At 39.5% G+C, this 23,050-nt stretch overlaps 1 protein-coding gene across 1 annotated transcript in view; it reads right to left on the reverse strand.

The window, feature by feature from the left end:
- PPP1R1C (protein phosphatase 1 regulatory inhibitor subunit 1C) overlaps window positions 1-23,050 on the reverse strand; it is a 53,336-nt gene extending 30,286 nt beyond the window's left edge. The window contains 4 exon segments of the mRNA XM_068408034.1: window positions 85-122; window positions 20,456-20,516; window positions 22,800-22,963; window positions 22,966-23,050. Of these exon segments, the coding sequence (XP_068264135.1) occupies window positions 85-122; window positions 20,456-20,516; window positions 22,800-22,963; window positions 22,966-23,050 (348 nt within the window).

A 23,050-nucleotide genomic window follows, 5' to 3' on the forward strand; every position in this document is an offset into this window, starting at 1 on the left:
AGGATGAATCAGTGAGTTTCAAAGCGGTTTTAACAATAGGTCTACTTTAACAGTAAATATGTTTTTAAAAAAAATTTCACTTACCTCTGCCTGCGAGATGTTTGTTCTCTTCTCATCTTTTTCTAGTGGAAGAAAAGATAGAGAAAGAGAAAAGTTAGTACGAAAGCATTTCTCAGTGCTAACCCTCGCACCTCTGCCCTGAACCCTACAGCACTATTGTAAATCAGAAACTACCTTTCTGATTTACAGCTTTTATTTCTCTTTTGAGTGTCTCAGAAAACCGGAGGCCCTGATTAGCATTTAGACATAAGCACTACGTCTAAAGCACTTAACTCCCGTTTTTTTGTCCGTGAATGAACAGCAAGCGATGGAGTGCCTTTAGCAGCAGGTCCTTTGGCCAGGCTTGCAGCAGGGCTCTGCGCTCAGTGGTGGTTGTCGGGGTATGTGGCTGCTTTGCTCAGGGTCTGCACTTTCTTGTATGCTCAGAAAAGGCTGGGTTGCCAAACGGTGCGCAGCAAACTCACAAAGGGCTCTACGGCCCTCAAATAATAATCAATGAGAGCCTCACCTCAGTTAAGTTATTAATATACCAATAGTGCTACTGAAGAGCGCCTAGCAGTAACATGTAAAATTAGCGAACCAAAGCTTAACAAAGTCTAATCTTTCATCTTACAAGTTTCATGACATTACTGGTGTAGTGTCAGAAATGACCGTGAAATATTTCCTGGTACTGCTTGGTTTTGTTGCCTTAATTTGCTTTGGACTATAGGCATGGCAGAAATGGTCAATACTAGAGATTTTTTAATGAAAATAAGCATCTCTGAGGCCCTATCTGAACAACTAAGTAAAATTGTATGAAGCAGAAGAAGGTCAAGGGTCTTCCTAATCATTGCCCTTAACCACTTTGTGCATGAGATGGTTAAATTATTTTTCTACTGCTGTCTTGATGTGGTTAATGGTCAGAAAGTGGCTGTCTTCTGATGATGATTTCCCAAATATTTGACAAAGATCACATAGGACCTTTGATGCACAGTAGTTTGGAATTCTAAAATAAAATGCTATTAAGAACAGAGACATCAATCTCTCCCTGTACCAACGCCCCTTCTAAAATTTTCCACTTGCAGATATCACTGCAATTTCCACTGAGGTGTGACAGATCTGTAAAAGTAGGTCTGAGGGAAGAATTAGGTCTATGTAATATCTTTTCATCTAACTTATTCTCTAGATAATGGCTGCTTGTGGTGTGCTGTGTATGAGGGGAAGAGCCAGTCCAGGCAGACAGATTGCATTTTCTATGGTATTCTTTACTGTTGTATCTGTGCATCTTACAAATATTAATTGACTTACTGGATTTTTCAATGTATATCTTTTGCATTACCTTTTTAAGAAAGACATTCAAATGACTTATACTCAAGGTTAAAAAGTGTGGTTGAAAACTGTGCTGATTACTAAAGCATGGTCCCACAGATACAGAATTAGACAGGACAATCAGGAGGCCAGTTCCTGCCATTGACATTTGTATGAACTTTGGTAAGGTGACTAATCTCTTCCTTGACTTCCCTACCTGTAAATAACTATAGCAGTACCTATTTAAGTATAGCAGTGTCTATTCTCCTTTGTAAAGCACTTTGGGGTATGAAGTTAGGCTGGCTAAATGGGTGATTATTTATGTGCATGTAATCTTTCTTACTAGTTGTATACCAAACAGACATAGACGTCAATGATTCAACACTGGATTTTTTTTTTTTAGCTCAGGATCCTGGATTTAGTTTGGAGGCTGAAAGTTGAATAAATTAGGAACTTTCAGCAGACAACAATGAAAAGTAAGTTGTTTCCCATTCCTTCCTGAAACTCTAAACTTGCCCAGATTAAAAATATGTTTTGTAAACCCAAGCTGAGGCTTGCATAAGGAACAAAACCTGCAATCAGCAGCTTTGTCAAGTTTCAGATCTTGTTCCTAAGGATGTGCACAACTCTAACCCTTTGGGCTTGCATTTTTAATGTTCTTAGTGGGGTGACATTAAACCTACCAGAAAACTGGAAAGTTTCCAGCCTTTCCTTTCACCCAGCAGCCCTTATATGACAGGCAACTTTGGGAACAAGAACTGCTCCTGTATGAAGTCAGAGAAATCATTCATATCCACAGGGCAAATAGTGCCAATGAATAGCATCAGACAATGTGGAAATTTAAGAATGACTTACAAAATCACACAAACAAACAGTTTTTCAAATCCAGTAAAGAGAGATCAGAAATGAACCTAAAGGAGTAAAAGAGACAAACTTGAGGACATGAAGTGTTTCAAGTGAGTTGTGAGATGAAGGGAAAGGTAGAACTGGTTGGAGATGCAGTTTGGTCAATAGTACATTTTGGCATGCATTTATTTTTGAGGACAGAAAGACCATTGCGTGCTTATTTTTGACAGGCATTTTGATAGGAAAGACTCAATGGAGAGTATAGATTTTTAAGAATAGGTGACAAGGAACAGGAACAAGAGAAGCTGAGATCACTGAGTGCTATAGGCTGAGGCAGAGAATAGAAAATAAACAAAAATTATTTCTGTAGAGGAGGAGGAAAATATGAAAGGCAAGGGATACATGGAAGGAAGATAGAGATGCTTGTGTGTAGCTGAGGTAGTAATGAGAGACAGGGACAGTGGAGTTATAGCAGAAGGGGAAATTTAGTGATGACAGAGCAGAGCTGGAGTGCAGTGTGGGCTGGAGCTCAGTCAAGAGCTCTCTGCCTGGGGAAACACTTAGAGCCATATTGGTTTAAGTGAAGGATTACAGTAATAATTGTGTGAACCTTCTTCCTTGGGCAAATAGTGTTTTTCCAGTGTAACTTACAATGCTTTGAAAGCAGTCTAAATAAATTCATGAAAGCATGTTCTTGTAACAGTCATTGCATGTAGGAATTGATGCTCTCACTACAACAGGTCAGTTCTGGCATCAAGACATCTCATGTTGAAATATCTGAGACAACAAAATTTATGACGAGAATGGAAGGTACAAGGTAAGAAAGAACATCATCAGTTAGCTACTGCAAATCAGACATATCCACCTACAGAAGTCAAACGAGCCACACGTCTCCCACCCTTACATTCTTCTCAAATCCATTGGCAATTAGAAGCTGAATTTCTTCACTGAACTCTTTGAGCATGCATTTCTCTTCAGGAAATAATCAGAAACTAAATCACAAATATCAGATTGTTGTATCACTTGATTCACAGGAGCAAATGAAATCCCTGGTTTCTCAACGTCCTTTAGTTTCCATTGACTACTGCGCAGTCAGGATTCTGCTCACAAAAAAATCATGGTTATACAGAATGAGAAATTTCCTTATCATGCTTATAACTAGGCAATTTTGTCACAGAGAATCTGAATTCAAGTGATCAGCTATTTCTTTCTTATATGAAACAAAAACTAAGCTCTCAGTAGATAACTTCTCTCTACAACTTGCTCTCTTTTTGGGGCCGGGAGAGAAGGATACTTTTAAATGATGCTTCATTTTCCTCCCTCACAGACCAGAACATTGCTCACAGAAAACAATACAGCTGTATTATATTCCAAATCTGAACGTACGGCATTTTTCCAGTTTAACTTATTCTTGGCTGCTCTAATTAGCTAAGAGCAGTCTAATTACTCAAGTCATTTCTTGACAGTTTTTGTGGTTTTATTTCAAAGTGGTATAATATAAATCACACGAAGAGCTGAGAACAGATTTGTACATACCCAAGTCACTGGAAAGTCAAGGTACGTAAAAATAAGATTGGAGCTTTGTTTAGAGGTTTTTTACGCTTCTGCTGAGGAAAAAGCAGTTGAGGACTTTCCCCTGTGCTGAGTAAATAATGTCTGAGGCCAGTGTGACCCTTACCTCATGTAGACTGGTGTAACACCTGACAAAATAAACAGTATTTCAGGCTTTGGTGTCCTCAGGAAGAGGAATGGTCCATGTTCATCAATGAAAGGTTCAGTCCAAAGGATATTTCCATCAGTCCAGATATATACACAGACTTTCTGAAACGAACCCTTATTTCTTTAAGGAGAGACACTTCTGAAAGTCCATTTACCTGCACAGAGCCCATTTCAGCATTACAGCTCTAAGCTTTAGTGTTTCACAGGGCAAAATCTCACCCACCCGCAGGGAAATCTGCAAGTTTTGGCCCAGCTATATTGCTGAAATATGGAGGAAGAAACACTAAGGGATTTGTCTCCCAAATGCTTTTTTAGCAGAGCTCTTTTGAATGTTTATTAGCACATTCCAGCCAAGCTGATGTAATAAGCTGAGGTACCCCAAAGGTGTCATTATATGAGTTCAGAAACAAACTGAGTGGAAGGATGGTGGTTATAGCTGGGGTGACAACCACTTGGCATTGCTGACCACTTTTTCTGTGAATCTCCACTCTTGTGTAAATGGCATGACCATGCTGGGGGAAGCCTTATGGTCACTTTAGAGCAAGATCAAAATTGATCTGCCTCTCCCACTGGATAATGTTAATGCACTTGGAGCAGATATGCAGGGCAAGAGGTGACCTGTTTTAAAAGACTTGGCCTCTGATTTTATCCATGGGCTCTGCAGTAGAGTCATCCGGCAAAGGCTTATCTCATCCAGCTAAGTACCCGCTTTCTTTCCCCTTGGCAAGAGCAAATAAAAGCCTTTCTGTAGGGTTTCAGTCAGGCACTGGTAGAACAGAACAGGTCAGAGAGGTTGGCTTTTACACCAAAAAAAAAAAAAAAACACCTCAGTAAGAGACTGGTATAATTGTTGGAGAAAGCTTCATGTAGAGTTCAAAATTTTCCTTGGGAAAACAAAGCTGAGAAGTTTCAGATAAAAATCACAGGGGCCTGATACGGCTTCGGAGTTGGTGAGTTTTTGTCATAGTGTCTAAATTTTCTCTTAAAAATAATGAACGCAATACTCTTTAATCGCTCAGATAGTGGAAATAGCCCATGAGCTGCATGCCTGTAGCAGGTTTTAGTTAAAGAATGATTTAAACAAGAATGGTTTGAATCTGAAAGAAATGAGCCTGAAGAGAGACTTTAAGAACACAATGTCACTGTCAGTCTGGAGCCTTATTAATCCTGCCCCCACCCCTGTATGAACAGTGCCACTGGAGAGAGCAGAGTAGGTGAAGGGTAGCACAGAATCACAGAATGGTTAAGGGTTGGAAGGGACCTCTGGAGATCATCTAGTCCAAAGCCCTGCCAAAGCAGGTTCCCCTAGAGCACGTTGCACAGGGTCGCATCCAGGCAGGTTTGGAATATCTCCAGAGAAGGAGACTCCACACCCTCCCTGGGCAGCCTGTGCCAGTGCTCTGTCACCCTCGAAGTAAAGAAGTTTTTCCTCATATTCAGATGGAATTTCCCATGTTTCAGCTTGTGCCCATTGCCCCTTGCCCTGTCACTGGGCACCACTGAGAAGAGTCTGGCCCCCTCCTCTTGACACCCACCCCTGAGGTATTTGTAAGTGTTGATAAGATCCCCTCTCAGTCTTCTCTTCTCCAAGCTGAACAGATCCAGCCTTTCACATGCAAACTTTAGGGCAGGACACTCCAAGCTAGAGACGAATCAGATGATGCTACTGCTATGAAATAGTTCAGCCAGTTTCATTTCATTTCATTAGTTTTGATGAAACGTCTCCATGGCCAAACAGCACCATGTCCATGAGCAAAGCTTTCTGTCTCAAAAAAATATGAAAGAAATGAACTGATTGATGACTTCTGATCAATATGCTTGATGATGACATACAGTTGGAAAATCAAAATCATTTCGCTGGCTCTGGTTCCACTTAGCCATCTCCTGTGACAAAGAAGAGGGTGGCTCTCTGCTCCTGCTGCGGGGCTGGGGGATGCTTGTGTGCTTGGGCAGTGGGCAGCCAAGATCTGCTCCCTGCCTTGCTGTGTGCTAGCTGTGCAGCAAGGCAGATCACCTGTTTAAAAAAACTTACATTTAAATGGCACAGACCCACACAATTTTAGAAACTAAGAAACAGATAATTTTGCAAATAATTCTTCATTCTCCTGCCACTTAGTGTCACGCAAACCTGAAATTTTCTGAAAATTTTGTTTCAGTCATTCCACATTTTGATTTCTTCATCAATAAAATAAGGGTATTTTTAAATCTACCAGTTTGCCTCACTGGTGTTTGACCACCATTGTTTGTATTTGCCACTGGTACTTTTAAAAAAAGCTCATTGCAGTCTGATTTAGAAATTGACTGGCATAATGTTATTTTGGTTTTTTCTGCTATCAAAACTACTTTTCCTTTCCTCCAGAAGACAAAGATCAAAAAATATTTCACGCTTTGCTTTTGCCAGAGTTCTAACTACACATTGCCAGATCAGCTAGCATCTCATCACTTTTTACTAAACCACTGAGGTAAGAAAAGGAAAAAAAAGTCCAAAAAGGCAAACACAAAAAATGCTTACATAGTTAATTGTTTGACTTTTGCTTGCTGGTTTTTATTTGCCTGTATTTATCAATGAAAACTTGACTACGGGTATAAATGTAATTACTTTCAATTACAAAAAAATATCCTGGTAAGCCCTCCTGGCATGAGTACGTGTTTCTGAAAATCTTCACATTACGAAAGCAGCTCATTAAACTCCAGTATCCCGGCTGCTGCGGTAAACGTAGCTGGAGGGTCTGCTCCCCTCCTCAGTCATGTGCTGACAAGAGAGTGCATACATTGCAGTTCTGCTGCATCTCACACACTAATCTAAATCACTGCCTGGCCCTTTAGGGAACACTAGTAACAAGATTTGTATAGGAAATATTAATAAAAGCATAGGGGAGAGAGGAATTTTCTATATACACAAGCATTTGCATGCTTATTCTATAAGGCGTTTGCAGTTAAGGCATGTAGCATGGGAAAGGTGCCACATTACAGCACCGTCGCAAAGAGACCTCTCTCCACTCCGGCTTGGAGAAGATCATAGGATAGCTGTTCCCAGCTAGCTCCTGACTGTAACCAGCCCTTTGTAGTTCACTAAAATGCCACAGGCCAGATGAATCAGCTCTTTGGACATTTAAGATTTTCCTTCCAGGTAAATTAGCCCTTTTATATTTACATAACTCTCTATTTCCCACTTTCAATATTCAAGTAGCCACTACTCGTACTCAGAGTAGGGGCAGCAATCTCCTTTGTTAGATCAAATCCTTCCTAATGGTGCTCAATGACAACCTCTAAATGAAAAGAACGATCATCTTTTTCCTCCCAACACACAACAGCATCTGATCCAAACAGCATCTGTATCTCTGAACATCATACAGACAGTATCCAAGGACCAACTTTCAATTGCACAGCCATAAGAATATGAAATAAAACTACCTTTCGTAAACTACACAGATCAAAATTTCTTTAAAACATACATTCTGAGACCATAATCTGGTTTGGAAGAAACTGGAGACATTACAAACCTCAAATGTGAATCTAAATATATTTGTTTACATCACGCGAATCTCAGAAGGGAATTATAGTGCCTGATTCATCACCTTGTTATTCCAGTTTCATGCCAGACTCATGGAAATCAGTCTAGTTTTACTGGCATTAAACTAGAATATAACACTGATGAATCAGATCTGCAGCCTTACCACAGAGCAGTCATGAATTATTAAAGCACAAAAAATCATCCCTCTCTTAAGCATTTTGTTTTCAACTTTTCATTCTCCCTCTGTATGATACCTCTTAAATATAAATATAAAACAAATTCTAAGTAAGTCCCACAAATCAAATATAGCTTCTCAAAATACACATTGGAAGAGAATTAATATTTAATTATTTATTTTATCCCTTTTTTTAAATTAAGGATGAGTTGTTCTGTCTGCCTTCTTAGCATTACACTTCTCCCTGACTCTGTGGTCTTCCAGCTGCTGCCAGCTCTGTAAGGCTCTTTCTGATACTGTCCTGGCTTTGAATGGCGACACAAAACAGGCTTTGTGGAAAAACCCAACACGAAAAAATCCTTCCATGCAGAAGATTCTTTTCCTCATAGCACAAGAGGCCCTGTTCTGTAGCCCTGCTCCCTGAGAGGGTCAGGTGAGCGAGGAGCAGACCTTCCTGATGTGAGGTCCCTCATCCATCATATGGGGACAATTGCAGACTTGGCAGGCCTTCGCAGAGAAAGTAATCAGCCCAGGGAGAAATACGCTTGAAATAAACATTGTGTTTGGATAACGAATGTAAAGATTAACTTCAAATCACAATATAAACAATGCTAGGCTTGAAGTTGCTTTATTTTAGTTGCTTCCTAAGCAGCACAAACTCCTCTTCACTGAAGGAAATGGAGATGGCTTTCAAAGAACAACTGACTAAATAAGAGGAACCAGGAGGAGGTAAGTAAAAGTCTTGTTTTTCTTGTGATCTCCAGATGAGTCATTTCCTGGATCCAATGTAAATCTCTTACTAGATTACCGGGAATGACTCCGAGATAAACTTTTCATATAATTTGCAGCTGTCCAGTGTGGACTCATGGCATCAGAGATGGGAGAAACCTCCGGCAATACCACAGGGTGTCAGTGTGTGCAGAAGCTCCGGGTCAGCCTCTGCCTCAGAGCTCCCTTAAATTAACTCATTCCAAAGGAATACCATTTAGTTAACAGCCAAGTACTGCTTTCCGTTTCTAGCACAACAAAGTTAAGCTTAATCCCAAACCTGCACTGCCTGTTACACTCCGACGCTCGCAAAGAGGAGTTCTGTCAGTGCCCAGCTCAGCGGAGCGTTATGGGTTACTGAGAGGTGCTCCAGGCAAAATGAGTCCAGCACAAGAGTTCAACACATGTGGAGGGCTGCTCTCTGCAAATACTGCAGCAAATCTAGTCTGCATTAGCCAATCAAATCATTTGATTTTTGAGGGAAGTGAGAGACAGAAAATCATTTTTACCTCTGACTTTATTACGCCCTAAGCAACAGGAAGTTTTGCCATTGACTTAGAAGTCAAGATTTTATCCTAGGTATATAGCATGAGTTTGGTAAAAAAAAATGAAAAAAAGAGAAAAAAGGCAAACTACTTACTCATTTAATGAACTAGTTCTGGAGTTAGTGCAACTGGAAAAGAACTTCAGCCATATGTAAACTGGCTTCTTAGTCAGAACTCTTATTATCTAAACTAAGTAATGACAGTGACATTAATATTCACTGCATCTTTGAAAATTCAGGTTAATTCATGAAACTAAGTAAAAATAAGTGAGACAAACTGAAGAAAACTGCTTTGATGGGTGATGTGAAATTTAAAATCCTTGGGCTATTGGAAAGGCTGATGGTAAAACTCACTCAAGTCTCAAAATATGCAAAGTAAGACTGAAGAGATATATGATGCTATATATGTATGACTCTCTTTTATGCACATCTATTTAGCATTATTCAAATCTCTCTTTTAGATTGAAGTATACATAAGAAAAATTCCCTTATTCTTGAAGCAAATAAATGTAAACCAGGGTGAGATGATTTTCTGGCATGAGCCCAAAAGGGAACCTGACATCCAGCATTTCTGGGTGCCCCAGGCAGTGCTGGAGGGCCAAACTGAGCTGCATGAACATCTGGGAAAAATAGACCTTCACAGAGATATGAAACAAGGCAAAGGACAAGGACTGGAAGACAGACCTAAAGCACAATGTGGTGTCTCAAAGTTTGTCCAAGAAGGAGAACTCACCTCATTGTAAGGTTACACTGACACAGCGTCTATTCTGACACAAAAGCAGGCGTCAATAAAGATTACATCTTTGCTGCAAGGAGTAAGGGCAGTTTCCACACTCACAGCATAACCTCACCTGGCCTGGAACCTGACGGTGAAAGAAAAGACTCACACGAAGGAAACAGGAGAGTAGTGGAGATAAAGACGGCTTTTGAGAGGTTAGAGGAGGGCCGCGGCTGTTGAGCGGCTGCCAGCAAATACTCAGAGAAACAGGTTCAAAGAGCAGAAATGTCCCTTTGAAATGAATGTGCCCAAGCAAAACATACTGCCAGACTACTAAATATTTGCAAATAATGGCTACTGTTTTACCGAATGTTACCAAAGAAGGTACACAAAAACTTCCCAAATAGCTTGCAATTACTTTGTCAGTTGACTCAAACGGTCGTAACAATGTATTAGTTTGTGAAGACTTAACATGTTCATTAAGTATTTTCAAATACACAAGGAAGCTAAGTACCTTGAGAAGACAGTTACCCAGAGTTGTGAATTGATCAGTAATACTGAATATTAGTAACACGTTACTTTCCAGCTGCTTGATTGATGTTCAATGTTCAAACGGCATATTGAAGAGGTTGAAGATCTAAATACAACTGAGGTATACAAAGATCATGAAGAAAAATCCATGGTTACCAGAAATATAACACTAGCTGATCCCTTGACATACATTTAAATCATTTCCTAATAGCTTCATATACAGGAATCAATTGCAATGGAAAATGGCTCAGAATTGCCACCGATCTCAATCTTTGTATTGGAGTTACAGCTGCAATAGCTATCCCTGCGAGCAGTTCATTTCTCAGTTGTGAGCTGTAGTATTCTAAGCTCTAAAATAAAAACCACCATCAGCAGCCCAAACTAAAAAAGTCAAACATTTCTTAGCATGCTATAGCTCATAAAGCCATAAAAAAAACCATAGCTGGAATATTATATAGTCTGGAAAGTGGCCTTTGCCAGGGGAGAAGAAAACACATACAAAACAATAAAACTCTTCCTTAGTCAGTGATTATTATTGCTGCCTTTGCAGTTTCCTTCCTTTAGGAATAACACCTCAAGGATTTCAGCAGGAATGTGTTGTGGCTTGCTTGTGGTTAGAATGCACATGCATAAAGCTCCTCACATACGTGTATCATCTTATGCATGAATCAAGACAGCTACTAATAATAGCACTTCTTGGGGTTTACAACCCATTGTACAAAAAGAAGATGCAAATACCAGTTTTGTAAATTCATTGTTTGGTTTTCTAAGTGTTCAAAAGGTCAGCAAAGTGAAGTTTCATAATCTCATTCTCACCATCAGCACAACTAGGAGGGATTGAAAAATCAGGGCAATCGTTAACTCAGACTAAGTCAGGTGTAATTTCTGAAGACATTTTTCAGAATTTCTACTAACCTCACTACATACCAGCATCAGAGGGAACCCTGGGGGTTTTTTTGTACATCTCCATCCGTACTGTCACAATCAGAAACACATCACTGTGATTCCCATGGAATGAGCCATTCCACACCCTCCTACGGGACATGCTGTACACATTAAGGCCTAAGTCACACACTAGCATCAGCATTTTAGGAGGCTTGGAAGCCCTGCTGTCTACTTACTGTATTTCAAAAACAGACTGTAAAAAACATAATGTTAATCTGGATCAAAAAAATCTTCTGGATCACAATTCTTTCAAGGGAAAAATCCTTTTTTCTCTCCTACTCCCCAAATAACTTTTTAGTTCATCAGTACAATTCCACTTCAAAGAGAAAAGGTTATAAAATTGCACTTAGTAATACAAACATGTTGCATTCAGACCAGCTGGGCTTGTAGGTTAAATTTCTCCCTGATTCTGTACCTGTCCTGCAGATCCTAATACTACAGGGAGAAGGTGGAGCAAGTGCTGCAGCTACACGGTGGCTGATCCCACAGATATCACTGTTTGGTGGTGGTCAAAGAAAGAGCAGGAAAGGTTCATCCAGATCTTCTTTGCTTTCTGCCACTGTTTGAGAACAGCTATGGCAGGGAGCTTCAGAAAGACTTGAAGGGAATACTATCATCACAAGCCTTTTAATTTTCTGAGCAGTGGAGGCTCAGTGCTGAAATGTTTTGGCTATGGGATGTCTAGGTACCAGGATAAGTGGTACCATAGGATGCAACAGAACTCACTGCTTTATTGAACGGTCCATCTGCCTCACTCAAGCTCATGTTCTGCCCTGTGTGACTCTTCTCTGCTTGTCTCATCAGAATGAAGGACATGGCCTCAGGTGAAAAACACATCCTTTAAAATGCACGTTCGTCTACTTAGCACTGCTAACTCTGTAAGCACTTTTTGGTTCCACAAGATGAATAATGCAAAGACATTAATTCTCTGTGGTACTTCTGCATCCCAGGTATCCCAGGGAAAACATGAACAGAGCGAGCATGTAACTGTGCTTCATTCTGCTACTACGATAACATCTCAATCCCCCAGTAAAGCCATTGAGAAAAACATTAGAAGTGATGATTTTAAATATAGACACATGAATAGGGTTTTGAGGGGGAGAAGGGGAAAAAAGAGCTCCTTCCAATAGACATATAGTTTAATTCTACCGCAGAACTGCTTTGATTATGGTAAAAAGAGACTTGGCTGGTACAGCTGATCTTGTGTCCACCAGCTGGTGCCACAGACAGCTGAGACTCACAGGAAAGCAAAGCTAAGCTCTACATCTCCCTGCACTATCTCTGAATTTCCACCGTCCAGCCTTGTGTAGTTGGCAAAAACTTTCATGATTGATACCTTCATTTTGTTTAGAGTCTCTGCTAGCTTTAGGTCCAGATTCATTAAATTCCCACTTTCGGTGTATTTTGAAGTGAAGATTTAACTTTAGTTACTCCATACAAAGAGTTAAATGTTGTCTCTGAAAGCTCAATAAATGGGGCTATCTTGATTGATGCGTTAAGTGCATCCCTTCCCCAATATTCTGAACATAATGAGGTTAGTGCTGAAAGCTGGATTCTCTCTCATCTGTCTGCATTATCTATTTATTCCACACACGTCACCATGGTAAATGAGTGCTGCATTAAGTACTAAATAGTAGAGGTCAGACAAACTCTGTGTTGTTTTTTTTCCCCCTCAGCAAGGCTAAAACATTTATTAATGGATTTTAGTTTATTACCTGACATTAAAAAAAAAAAAAAAATCAGTATTATCACGTTATGGATGTATAATTTAAACATAATCTCAAAGCAAACTAATTTGATACTCTTATTCAAAATATTTTTATCTTACAATGTTTAAATAGACTTAATTTGAAATAGTCTCTAAAATTTTTTACCATTCTAAAAAAATCGCTTTAAACACAAACAGAATGTTTGCTCCAGGCTAAACTGGATCTATTTTGATCCAAACCTTTTTTTTAGTGCCACTAACCTCCCAAACTGTATACACATGTAGCTATATTACATATAGCTTAAGTACTTTGACTATAAGTAGTTAATTACACTTAGGCATTTTTTAATAGAAAACCTCACCATCTACTCAGAATTCTCACCAAAACAAACTGCATGAGGTGTATAAGTATTTGGTGCAGTGAAAACCTGTTAGAGTTCCTCTAGCAAAATATTAAGCCTTGTGAATGCAGTAAAGTTAGAAGCTGTCCAGCTAACTTCCTCACCAGGTTAGGTAGCTGTGCACACTGCTATTCTCTACCCAAGGCACACTTCTTTGTCATTTTAATGTGCACAAAGGTGATAACAAAGGTAAACAGTCCAAAAGCTTATCAGTCCTGATGCTGAATAATCAAGCAGCTGGAAATCTGTAACATGAAGCCATATATATTAAAAGTGATTTGCAAATAATCTCCTGGGGTGGAAGAGGGCTGTTTCTATGGTGCTTTTGTGTAAGGAACAAGGAAAACAGACAAAAAGTACAAGGTTCAACTCTAAAAATATCTCCTTCACTTTCAGATAGTTCCACGGACGTTGACCCTTCTAACACAAAAGCAAGAGGAGGCAGGGAGCAGGAGGAACAAGTAACATCACAGTACACATTAGGGGCTTAGCTACACTAATAAACAAAAAAGTACGTCAATTCACGTGTTGTGGATTTAAAGCTGGAATGAGAGAAATGGATAAATACAATTCCACCCAAATTGAGAGCAAGTAAACATTTTTTTTTTTGGCTTTATGGCCTCTCAGCTGCACCACTTCTCTGATCTAGGTCAGAAATCTGAGTCCTGGTTGTGAATATCCAACAACTATTTCCAGTCTGCCAGGCTGGCCCAGGCCTTTCCACAGACCAGAGCTTTCTCAGGCGGTATTTGCATCCCACGTTCGCCCTTCTTGCAGAGGGAAGGCAGGCTTTGGTGAACAAGAGGGACTCGTTCTTGTTTTGACTAAATGTACTCACTTCAGCCAACTAGGCCATAGGCAGTAGAAGCAACCAAGCTCATACAGGCTATGTGTCATGTAAAATGTACCTATGGAATTGTCATTTAACACTGAAAACAAAGGAAGCATGGGTAAAAATAAATATGAAAAATGAGGTAAAATAAGTGAATTTTGACCAAAACATGAACACCACCTTTTTGTTTTTACTTCCTCTGAGTAGTTTTCAGACCCTTCTCCTTGTTAAAGCATCACATGCTGACTAAAGAGACAGTCCAGACTCTACTTGGGCACTATATGAAATAGTACGTATTTCCTACTGTTTCACACTATGTGTTTTACACAATGACTAAAATGTTCCCAGGGCATTTTTATATTTTTGAACTAATATATTCATGACCTCAAAGAATAGCAAAAATGCATCTGGCTGCTTTGGTGATAACCTTCGGTTTAGGCACAGCAGTGCCCGGTGCAGCCCAACCAACTCAAGCCCAGTCCTCCAGCTTGCTGTCTGTACCACACCACAAGGAGCTTGACAGCTCTTTTGGCAGGTGATGACAATGACATATAAAATCCTATAAAATGGAGCATTTTCATGAAAGACACTAAGGAAAGCTTTTTTTTTTTGTTTTTAAACTCATTGCTTCTGTTTGGACCCTGTGAGCTGTCACTTCTGGGATGCATTAAAACAGCTCAAGCACAATTTCCTATCTTTTTTATTTCTTTTTTCTTCTTTTTTTTTAAGTCCCTGAACTTTTCTTTTTATTTTCATGGATCAGATCATGGAGTCTTTACTCACTGCATATGTATGAGGAAGTTATGCTGTGGCTTGTCACAGGGGCTTCTGTGAGCCTGAACTGCAGAGTAAATTCAAAGTAACACAAACGAAAGAACATCCGAGCATAGCGTATATAGGTAAGAAGAGGGGATGTAGTTTGCCACTGGACATTTGCAGACACACATCAGCCTGCAAAGAGCAGGATATTTTCAAGCACAGACATTTTACTTTCTGTTCTGGAATCCCTATCACCTGTCAGGTCTTACACAATGTTTGTTTTATATATTTCACTGTGTCAAATAGACCTTTCCAGCACAGGCCTAAGAACATAAACATTCTCACTGCCCTGATGGACAGTGCTCGATCTCTGAGCATCGTGGTGCCATTGGTAAAGTACACTGAGCTGTACCGGTCCTGTGGTGGGAGGGGACACAAATCTTTTTCATTGCTTATTGTCATACCTCCACAAACTCCTAGACTGAAATAAAAACAGACAGCACGCTTAAATGGTATCCAGATTTAGCATATGGAAAAGCCAACTATTTTGACCAAAAAAAATTACAGTTAATGACAGTTTTTATTAATGTACTGCTTCTCTGAATGCTTTATTACCACGTTAGAAGCCTAAATTTGCAATTGAAAACAGCTGCTATTTGGCTTACTCACTTTCTGTTTCCTGAACCAAAGTAAGCAGTATGTCCTACCAGAATCTCCAGCTTTTGGAAAACATATCAGTTTTCATGAACTGTGAGACAAGAGTTCTCTGCTGATTCAAGTTTCAGTGAGACTTTTGTCTAAGAAAGTATAGCAGGACTGCTTTACAATGCCCAGAAACAGCTGCCTCCTACCTAATGGGTCTTTTTTGATTCCAGTTTATTTTGTCTTGGGAGAAAAAAAAAAAGTGACCAATAGATGTAAACCAAACACACGCATTCACCTAGAAGCATAATCTAACAAATACTAGTCACAAACATTAATGTTGGGTAGAGCATATCACATTTATCCCCTCAAAGATGGGGTGCTGGTATAGTTTGCATCATCAGAAAAGCACATCTATACTTGGTAATGAGATTTATTGTGTAGGGAAAGTCTGGGAGTGTCTAGAATCAATTTAGCATGAAAAACCTAATCTACTTTGGGTTGTTGTGGGATTGCCACAGGTGTAAGGACAGTTTTTCCTCCCACCACTCATCTGGCAGTGTTGTTTGCTACTGCACTAAATATTGAGGCTGCTCCTGAGGCATCTCGGCAGGCCTCTGGGGAAGTGGCAGTAAGCTGAAAGGCGTGAATCCCTGTCTGGACAATGGAAAATCAGCTGGGAACAAGAGAGAAAAACTGCTAATGCCCAATGACAAGCCGCAAGCAAGTTCCTTCTCGGGAGACAGGTACAGCTTGCTTATCTTCAATTTATGATTTCCAGCCTTCAGAAAACTCAGATGTACCGAGTTGTACTTGGAATGTATGTTTTATATTGCTTTTGCAAAGATAATATACCCTTTCTGCCTTGAAATGAGATTTGCACAATACAAGAAGGCAGCTCTGAAGAAGAATTATCAAAACACATTGCTATGTTTTTCTTATTTCCAACACTGAGGAACATTTACATTACAAGCAAGGAAGCCAAAACATGCACCTGACTAGAAAGGAGAGTTGGAAATGGCAAATACATACGAAGTTCAGAAATGTAGAAGTTAATCCTAAAGTTTACCCATATTCTAATGCTTCAAGAAGACTGAACACTTTGACACAAGTTGAACAGCCTTTGCCAGCCAAACTGTTTGATGTTGCGCTGGCTCTGTGACAAAGCCAGGCCATACAGGATCACTGGCATTGTTTTCTGATCAAAGCGAGCCCTAATGGCATTAAACCTGAGTTGTGGGCTGACACGTTTTCCTCCTTCAACCATCACTTCTCTACATTGCCACCAGCTTTTTTTGAGCCATCACAGTATGATGTTCTGCTAGTTTAAAGCATGGTTAGACTTTTATTTCAGATAATAAAAATTGATTTTCATATATATTCTCCTGCGCTTGGTAAGGAGATGAGGCTGTGAGTATACTATGGCAGCGTAGAGAAGGTTGCTTTCACGGTGTGGTGATTTTCAGTTTCTGGTGGCTCCAATGATATTGCAAGAGAAAGAGGAATCAGGAGAGCTTTAGCAATTTTTGGATTAAGCTTTTGTGCAGCTTAATAGTTAAATGTATCTTTAAAACTAAGCATATGCTTATCTTCCTTTTTTAAAGTACAGACATGGAGCAACTGGCCATAGCAGGCTATGATACCCCAGTAACCCATATAGGCACCCTGCACGGGTTGAGATGCTACACTTCTTTGTAGTTCTGTCCACTAATACTTGTTTTTGCCTTCACAGAGAGTAAAAGGGTCTTATAATTTCAAATAAAAGTAAAACTGATATTATGAAATCAAACATCAGATGCTCACAAAATATAACTCCATTGATGACAAATGAAGCACAACAGAGTTAAGTAACTTCATAACTTGAGACTCAGTTTTCTGGTGCTAGCTTCTCTGCTCAGACATGACATAACCCACCATAGAGCACTTTACAGAGCACTTACAGAAAGAGTTAAGGGTTTATTCATTGCTACATTGCTTCACAAGCCCGTATTATCCACTGCAATCATTGCTGCTGCTGCAATTCAAATTTCTCTTCTATTGACTTTGATTGAAATTATATACGATGCCAACCAGAGTGAACAGGAGAAAATGCACCAGTCCATGATACTAAAGGCTGGATATCAGCTCCTGCATTCACATCTATGACCTGTCTTTAAATCATTCAGTGTGGTCTAGCCCTTGCTGTCTCCTTGGAAGCAAGGAAGCCAGGCAGACTCTTCTTACAGTGTTTGAGTAGCTGTCATTGGTTTAAAATGACTTAGCCCTAGTAGATCTTTCATCTTCACTTTTTAGCACAATGGATCTGACCTAAAACACTGAAGACAGATTCCTGTCCAAGCTGTAGTAGACATCAGGGATGGATGAGAAGACTCAGAAGAAAAAAACTACTTTAGATCTTTGTACGGCACAACTCAAACTGAATTTATTATAAAGTTCTGAAATGTCCAAACACATTTTACTGCCTTCTGTTTTCCAGATGGGTCTGCATCCAGAACACCAGAATACCACAAAAATGTTGCTTTTTTGCCTGCTGCAATCAGAAGCAGCTGCAACAGAAGGCTATAGAAAAGTCTGATTCTTAGAAAAATGCCTGTCTGTGTTTTTCAAAATAAAATAAGTTTAGATATTTGAGCAAATTTTGCAGGGGCATCCAAACATTCAGAATTGCATTAGGACACACTTTTCAAACCCTTGGAAGCGTATCCTTCACTAGCTGTTTGCTCCTAATGAGGGAACTGGAGTACTCCAGTGGGTAAAATTCAAGAGACAGGATTCTGGCCTAGCCCAGCTCTAATTTAATAGGTGGCTTTGACAGTATCACTTAAATTCTCTGCTGCTCAGTTTCCCCACTGACCTCGGGAATCGTGCTTCTAAAGCAATTTGCTGCAGTTTCAAGTTCGCACCCTTACTATTACTGTTTTATTCACCCTAAACATGTACAGTGGTGAATTTAACATTTTTGGAGACAAATCATTATTCATCATCCCACTGAATTCTATTCAAAATTCAGTAACAGACCAGCATTTGCAGTTTATTCAGCAAGGTGTCAAGAGCCCCAAGGACTAGCTGACTCCTCTGAAAGTTGAAGGAATACAATAATTCCAGTAACTGCACAGCACCTTGCAAGATCAAGCCCATAAGGAATTTTTTACTATTTATACTTCCATTTATACTGTCTGTCTTTCCAATTTGGCTTTGCAGTCCTTGTATCCAGTAGGTTTACACAGCTACATGTGCACACCCTGTTCAAAACACTTGCCCCTATCAAACATACCATACGGAAATATGCATGCGCACGCTCATGCATAAACCATGTGGCGAGGTGCAGGAAAATGAAAGTGCTTTTAGAGGTTTTATTTTTATCTGACTTTACGAAAAATTAAAAAACAGGACAAGATTATAATTTAACCAAGCATACCTTCATTGATATTAGTTCCCAGTATCTAGCAAGAGGGGATAATATCTAAATGAATAAATATAAATAAGTGAAGAAGGTGAAAATACAAGCTCTTGGGCTTATATGGAAGTTGGCTGATACTTGCAACAATCCTGACTCATAATAAAAATTATTTATTTAAAGATTTATTATGAACATTGCAGGAAAGGAGATAACAGACATGCACCACTGTGTTTACAGTAAAATTTCCTGTAAATTAAAAAGAGTTCTTATTCTCTGTTTGGTTTTGATTTGGTACTGTACCAAGTATCTGTTTATAAAAGGAAATATGACGGTACAAAGTGTACAAAGTGAATTGCAAAAGAGATTAACAGTCAAGATGAATTTGCTTTAAATTAAGTCCTAGCACCACAGACACTGTAGATCCCATTAAGGTAAAGAAAGTCGGTCTAAGGCAGATCTTTCATGCACCATTACTGAGAGCTGAACTGCCCGAAATTCAGGCCAGAAAGCTACTCTCCAAACTGGGATTGGTGTTAGCCCTGCAGCAAACTCAGGTGTCACTCTCAGGGTCAAAAGAAGATAACCTTAGCCGTATGTCATGCTTGAACCTCCCTAATCCGTGTGCTGTGCTGCAATGATCTCAACCCCAAGAGCAGGGCTCTCTAAATGCTTCTTTCTGCACTTTCTGAGGAACTTCAGCCACTGGTGATGTTAATCAGAAATGGAGACCCTCAGCACAGTACAGTAAGTGGAGATCCTAACAGAGGTAAGATGGTTTTTTTTTACTGAGGTGCCAGTGCACACACTAATGACCTATGAAACACATTAGTGAGAAAAAGCCTGAACTGCTTTTAAAAAAAGATTCAGATGATGAAGAGATAAGGCAGGAAAAAAATGTTGCAGACCACTATATAAAAGAAAAGTTTGATATAAAGTAGGCAGTATGTTTCAAAGGGATTATGTCTTGAGGACTTTTTCCTGCAATCCATTTTTTGCTGAGCTTTTTTGCTTATAATACTCCTTAAACAGCTTATTAAAGAGTCTTTCTGAACTCACATTTATGTGACAAAGTATGTTGCAACCTCAAATCATCGCATCCCACAGAAAATCTGGGAGGAGTCTTGGATGAAGACAATGTGTTCACAGTTGAGAAGGAACAATGAAAACAGACATCACGTTTCATCGGAAAACTAGAAAACCACCTGTTTTGCAGAAGCAATTCACTTTGCTGAATTAGCCCTGGAGCCACCCTGGTATCCCTAGAAATCAGAAAACAAAGACACTAGGACTACGTGGATCTCCAAAGTGTCCACTCAGGGAAAGAAAAGGTTTGTGGATGGAAGTGCTGGATGAGGGTCATATTCTTCTTGTACACACAACAAAAGATTTACATGGAGGATAAAATCCTGAAATTATTGACATTATCTGGAGGCCAAGTGTTACACATATTCATGGGGTTACTCCAAACTGTTCTAAGATCCATTATTTGTTGTGTAGTGCAATGAAATTAATGCTAGATTTTTAAAAACAAGTAGTTAATAAAACCAATTTGCAGACAATCCTGTGTATACAAGTCCAATGGTTCAGAAGGTATGTTGGCACTTACCAGGGGGCACGTGTTCATTCATGATGACGAGCGATGCTGGTGTAGGCCTTCTTTTCCTGATCTGTAACATGCATAAACCAAGGAGAGTCATTAGAGTCCACTAACTGCCCTGCACCCGAAGCAAACCAAAAAAACCCATCTGGTGCACTCCTGAGTATAGACCAGGCAAAGTTAAAAAAGAAAATATAACAGCAGCATGTCACTGTCTTACTGACTGCGCGTCTGGTCTGACAGTGATCAGGGTTGTGCTGCTGCTTGGACGTGGAAAGCAAAGGCATGGGGGAGAGCTTTCCAAAATACCTTTAGGACTTGCAGTCATCTTGAATAAGTTTTTGGTCACGTATTGCCGACATGTATCCATCACATCTTAAAATATTGACATTTAGCTTTGCTTCAGGAAAATGATTGCGGTAGTTTCTGAGCTTATGTGTGCAAATACCTAGTACTGTCATAGCTCTCACAAGTAATCATTAATATTTTGTAAGTGCATTTGAGAATTGATATTGCATGTATGTCTTCCAATGAATTTATGATATTTCTAAACTGTGGCCAGAGGCGTTACTACTGTTCTTTAACTAAAGAAAAACAATACTTAAGACCTTCAAAAAAATATTTTCAAAGAGCACTATAAAACAGATCTTTATGTATCCATATAAAATCCTGAATTGTGTGCAATTCTTCTTATTCAGAGTTTATTTGGTTAAGTACTTTTGTTCCATTAACACTGGTTGAACTACATGACATTGGACTATCCTCCCATAATGCACGTATTTGCAATGAAAGCTTTGTGTTGCTTCAGTAACGCCTTCAGGCTATTGATATTCTATTGAATTTAAGAGAGGGACCAAGAGTATTTAAGCTAGAAACCATTCTGACACAAAACCTCAATGTCAGTGTGTTTGTTCTTTTTTAGTTGCTGAGCCAACATCTGTATTTAGCTGGGTTCAAATTTTGCTTTCAGAGGTGTAAATGGAAAATTACATCATCAGGGTTAATGGGTTTATTCCAAATAGCGTAACTGTAGCTGACAGCAGAATTTACTACTTCAATTTCATCACACACCCACAGTGAAACTGTATAGCACTTGGAATTAAACTCACAACATTAAAAAAGGATTGCCCATAAATACTGGGCAGAATTTGGGCCACAGCATTTCAAAAGCCATGGGAATTCCATAAAATCCTAATCCTATCGTTCTCACAGATTTCAGAAAACTATCAAAACACATCCTGCTTGAATTCATTTCAGGACTGTTCCATAAGGTATGGATATCTTGCAGCTCACAAGTATCTATGGACAAAATGAAGACCTGCAGCAATTCTCCCCTGCACCCTTCTAGTATTTCTTCGTTCAGTGGTCACTCACAACTCAACATTTTCTGGCAAAGGCGGCTGCTTTTTAAGAGACACGATATCAGAATATTCAGGAAACCAGACACCTGTCCTAAAGGTGCAAATAATTTCATAGATAATGGCATGGAACTGTCAAGGTTATAATATTCCCCTGGTATCATCTAAAACTAGACTTACCAAAATAGAAGCAAATGTCAAGAAGGACTTGCACTGAGAGAAATACACTGGGTCACCTAATTACGATCTATCCAGCTTTTCTCATAAGACTCCTTGTGTCCTTCTTTATGCGCATCTACACATATCTGCACACAATAATAGATATCTTTTCCTCCTTAGACGGCTGTATTGCTATATATATTATACGTATGTGTATGTTTTGGGAGTGAGTCAAATCCTAAAATAGCACACACATTAATTCCAATGTGGACATAAGTCAGGCATTTTTCTACACATATATATTTTTCAAATATGTAAAACACTGTAACAATGACGTAAAGAAGACTCTATAAAAACCATGAGAAATACAGAAGGTAACTGAAGTGATAACTATTGTGCAAAACATAACTCACATTTTCTCATGTTAAAATGAATGGCAAATAAGCTGTCTTCTGCACAATATTTCCATCAGGTACCTATTATCAGCTTCATGTTTTGCTTTATGTACAAATAATATACTTTAGTTGTGTTTAGATTATGTATTCATGTGAAGTGTAGGTACTAGGGACCAAGTCCAGCTACAGAAAAGGCACAACAAGTATATACTGAATAAATATACTTCCCAAAGCAAAGAAGCCTTATTCTGGCTGGAGGACATATCGTCCTCTCTCTTTGGGTGTATCCAGACATTGCTATAACATCCAGACCATTTAAACTATAGTTACACTAAGTTACAAAAGCACTTAGGCCACAAGTATTACCTGTTCTCACCCCACATCTTGCCCCCATTCCTACCCCTTTCCCTCAAAGCACCACAAGAAACTTGCCCTCCTTACCTGCTCAGCTGCCTCGGGATCTATTTGGCTCTGAAATAGTGGCACAGCAAACTGTATTTTTTTAGGGCTGTTGGGCTCCATCGTGATGCTGAGGTGAGTCAGACGAGGGAAGAGCCTGGAGCTTGGAACTCGGTCTGCACCTCTGCCCGGGCGCCCTTCCCGCAGCCAGGCTGAGCGCTCCTCGGGAACAGCTGTAACTCCCAACTTAGCACGGGAATCTGCACGAGCCGAGCAACTCCCTTATTCCACAT

Source organism: Nyctibius grandis, chromosome 9 (assembly GCF_013368605.1).
Source record: "Nyctibius grandis isolate bNycGra1 chromosome 9, bNycGra1.pri, whole genome shotgun sequence".
Taxonomy (NCBI): domain Eukaryota; kingdom Metazoa; phylum Chordata; class Aves; order Nyctibiiformes; family Nyctibiidae; genus Nyctibius; species Nyctibius grandis.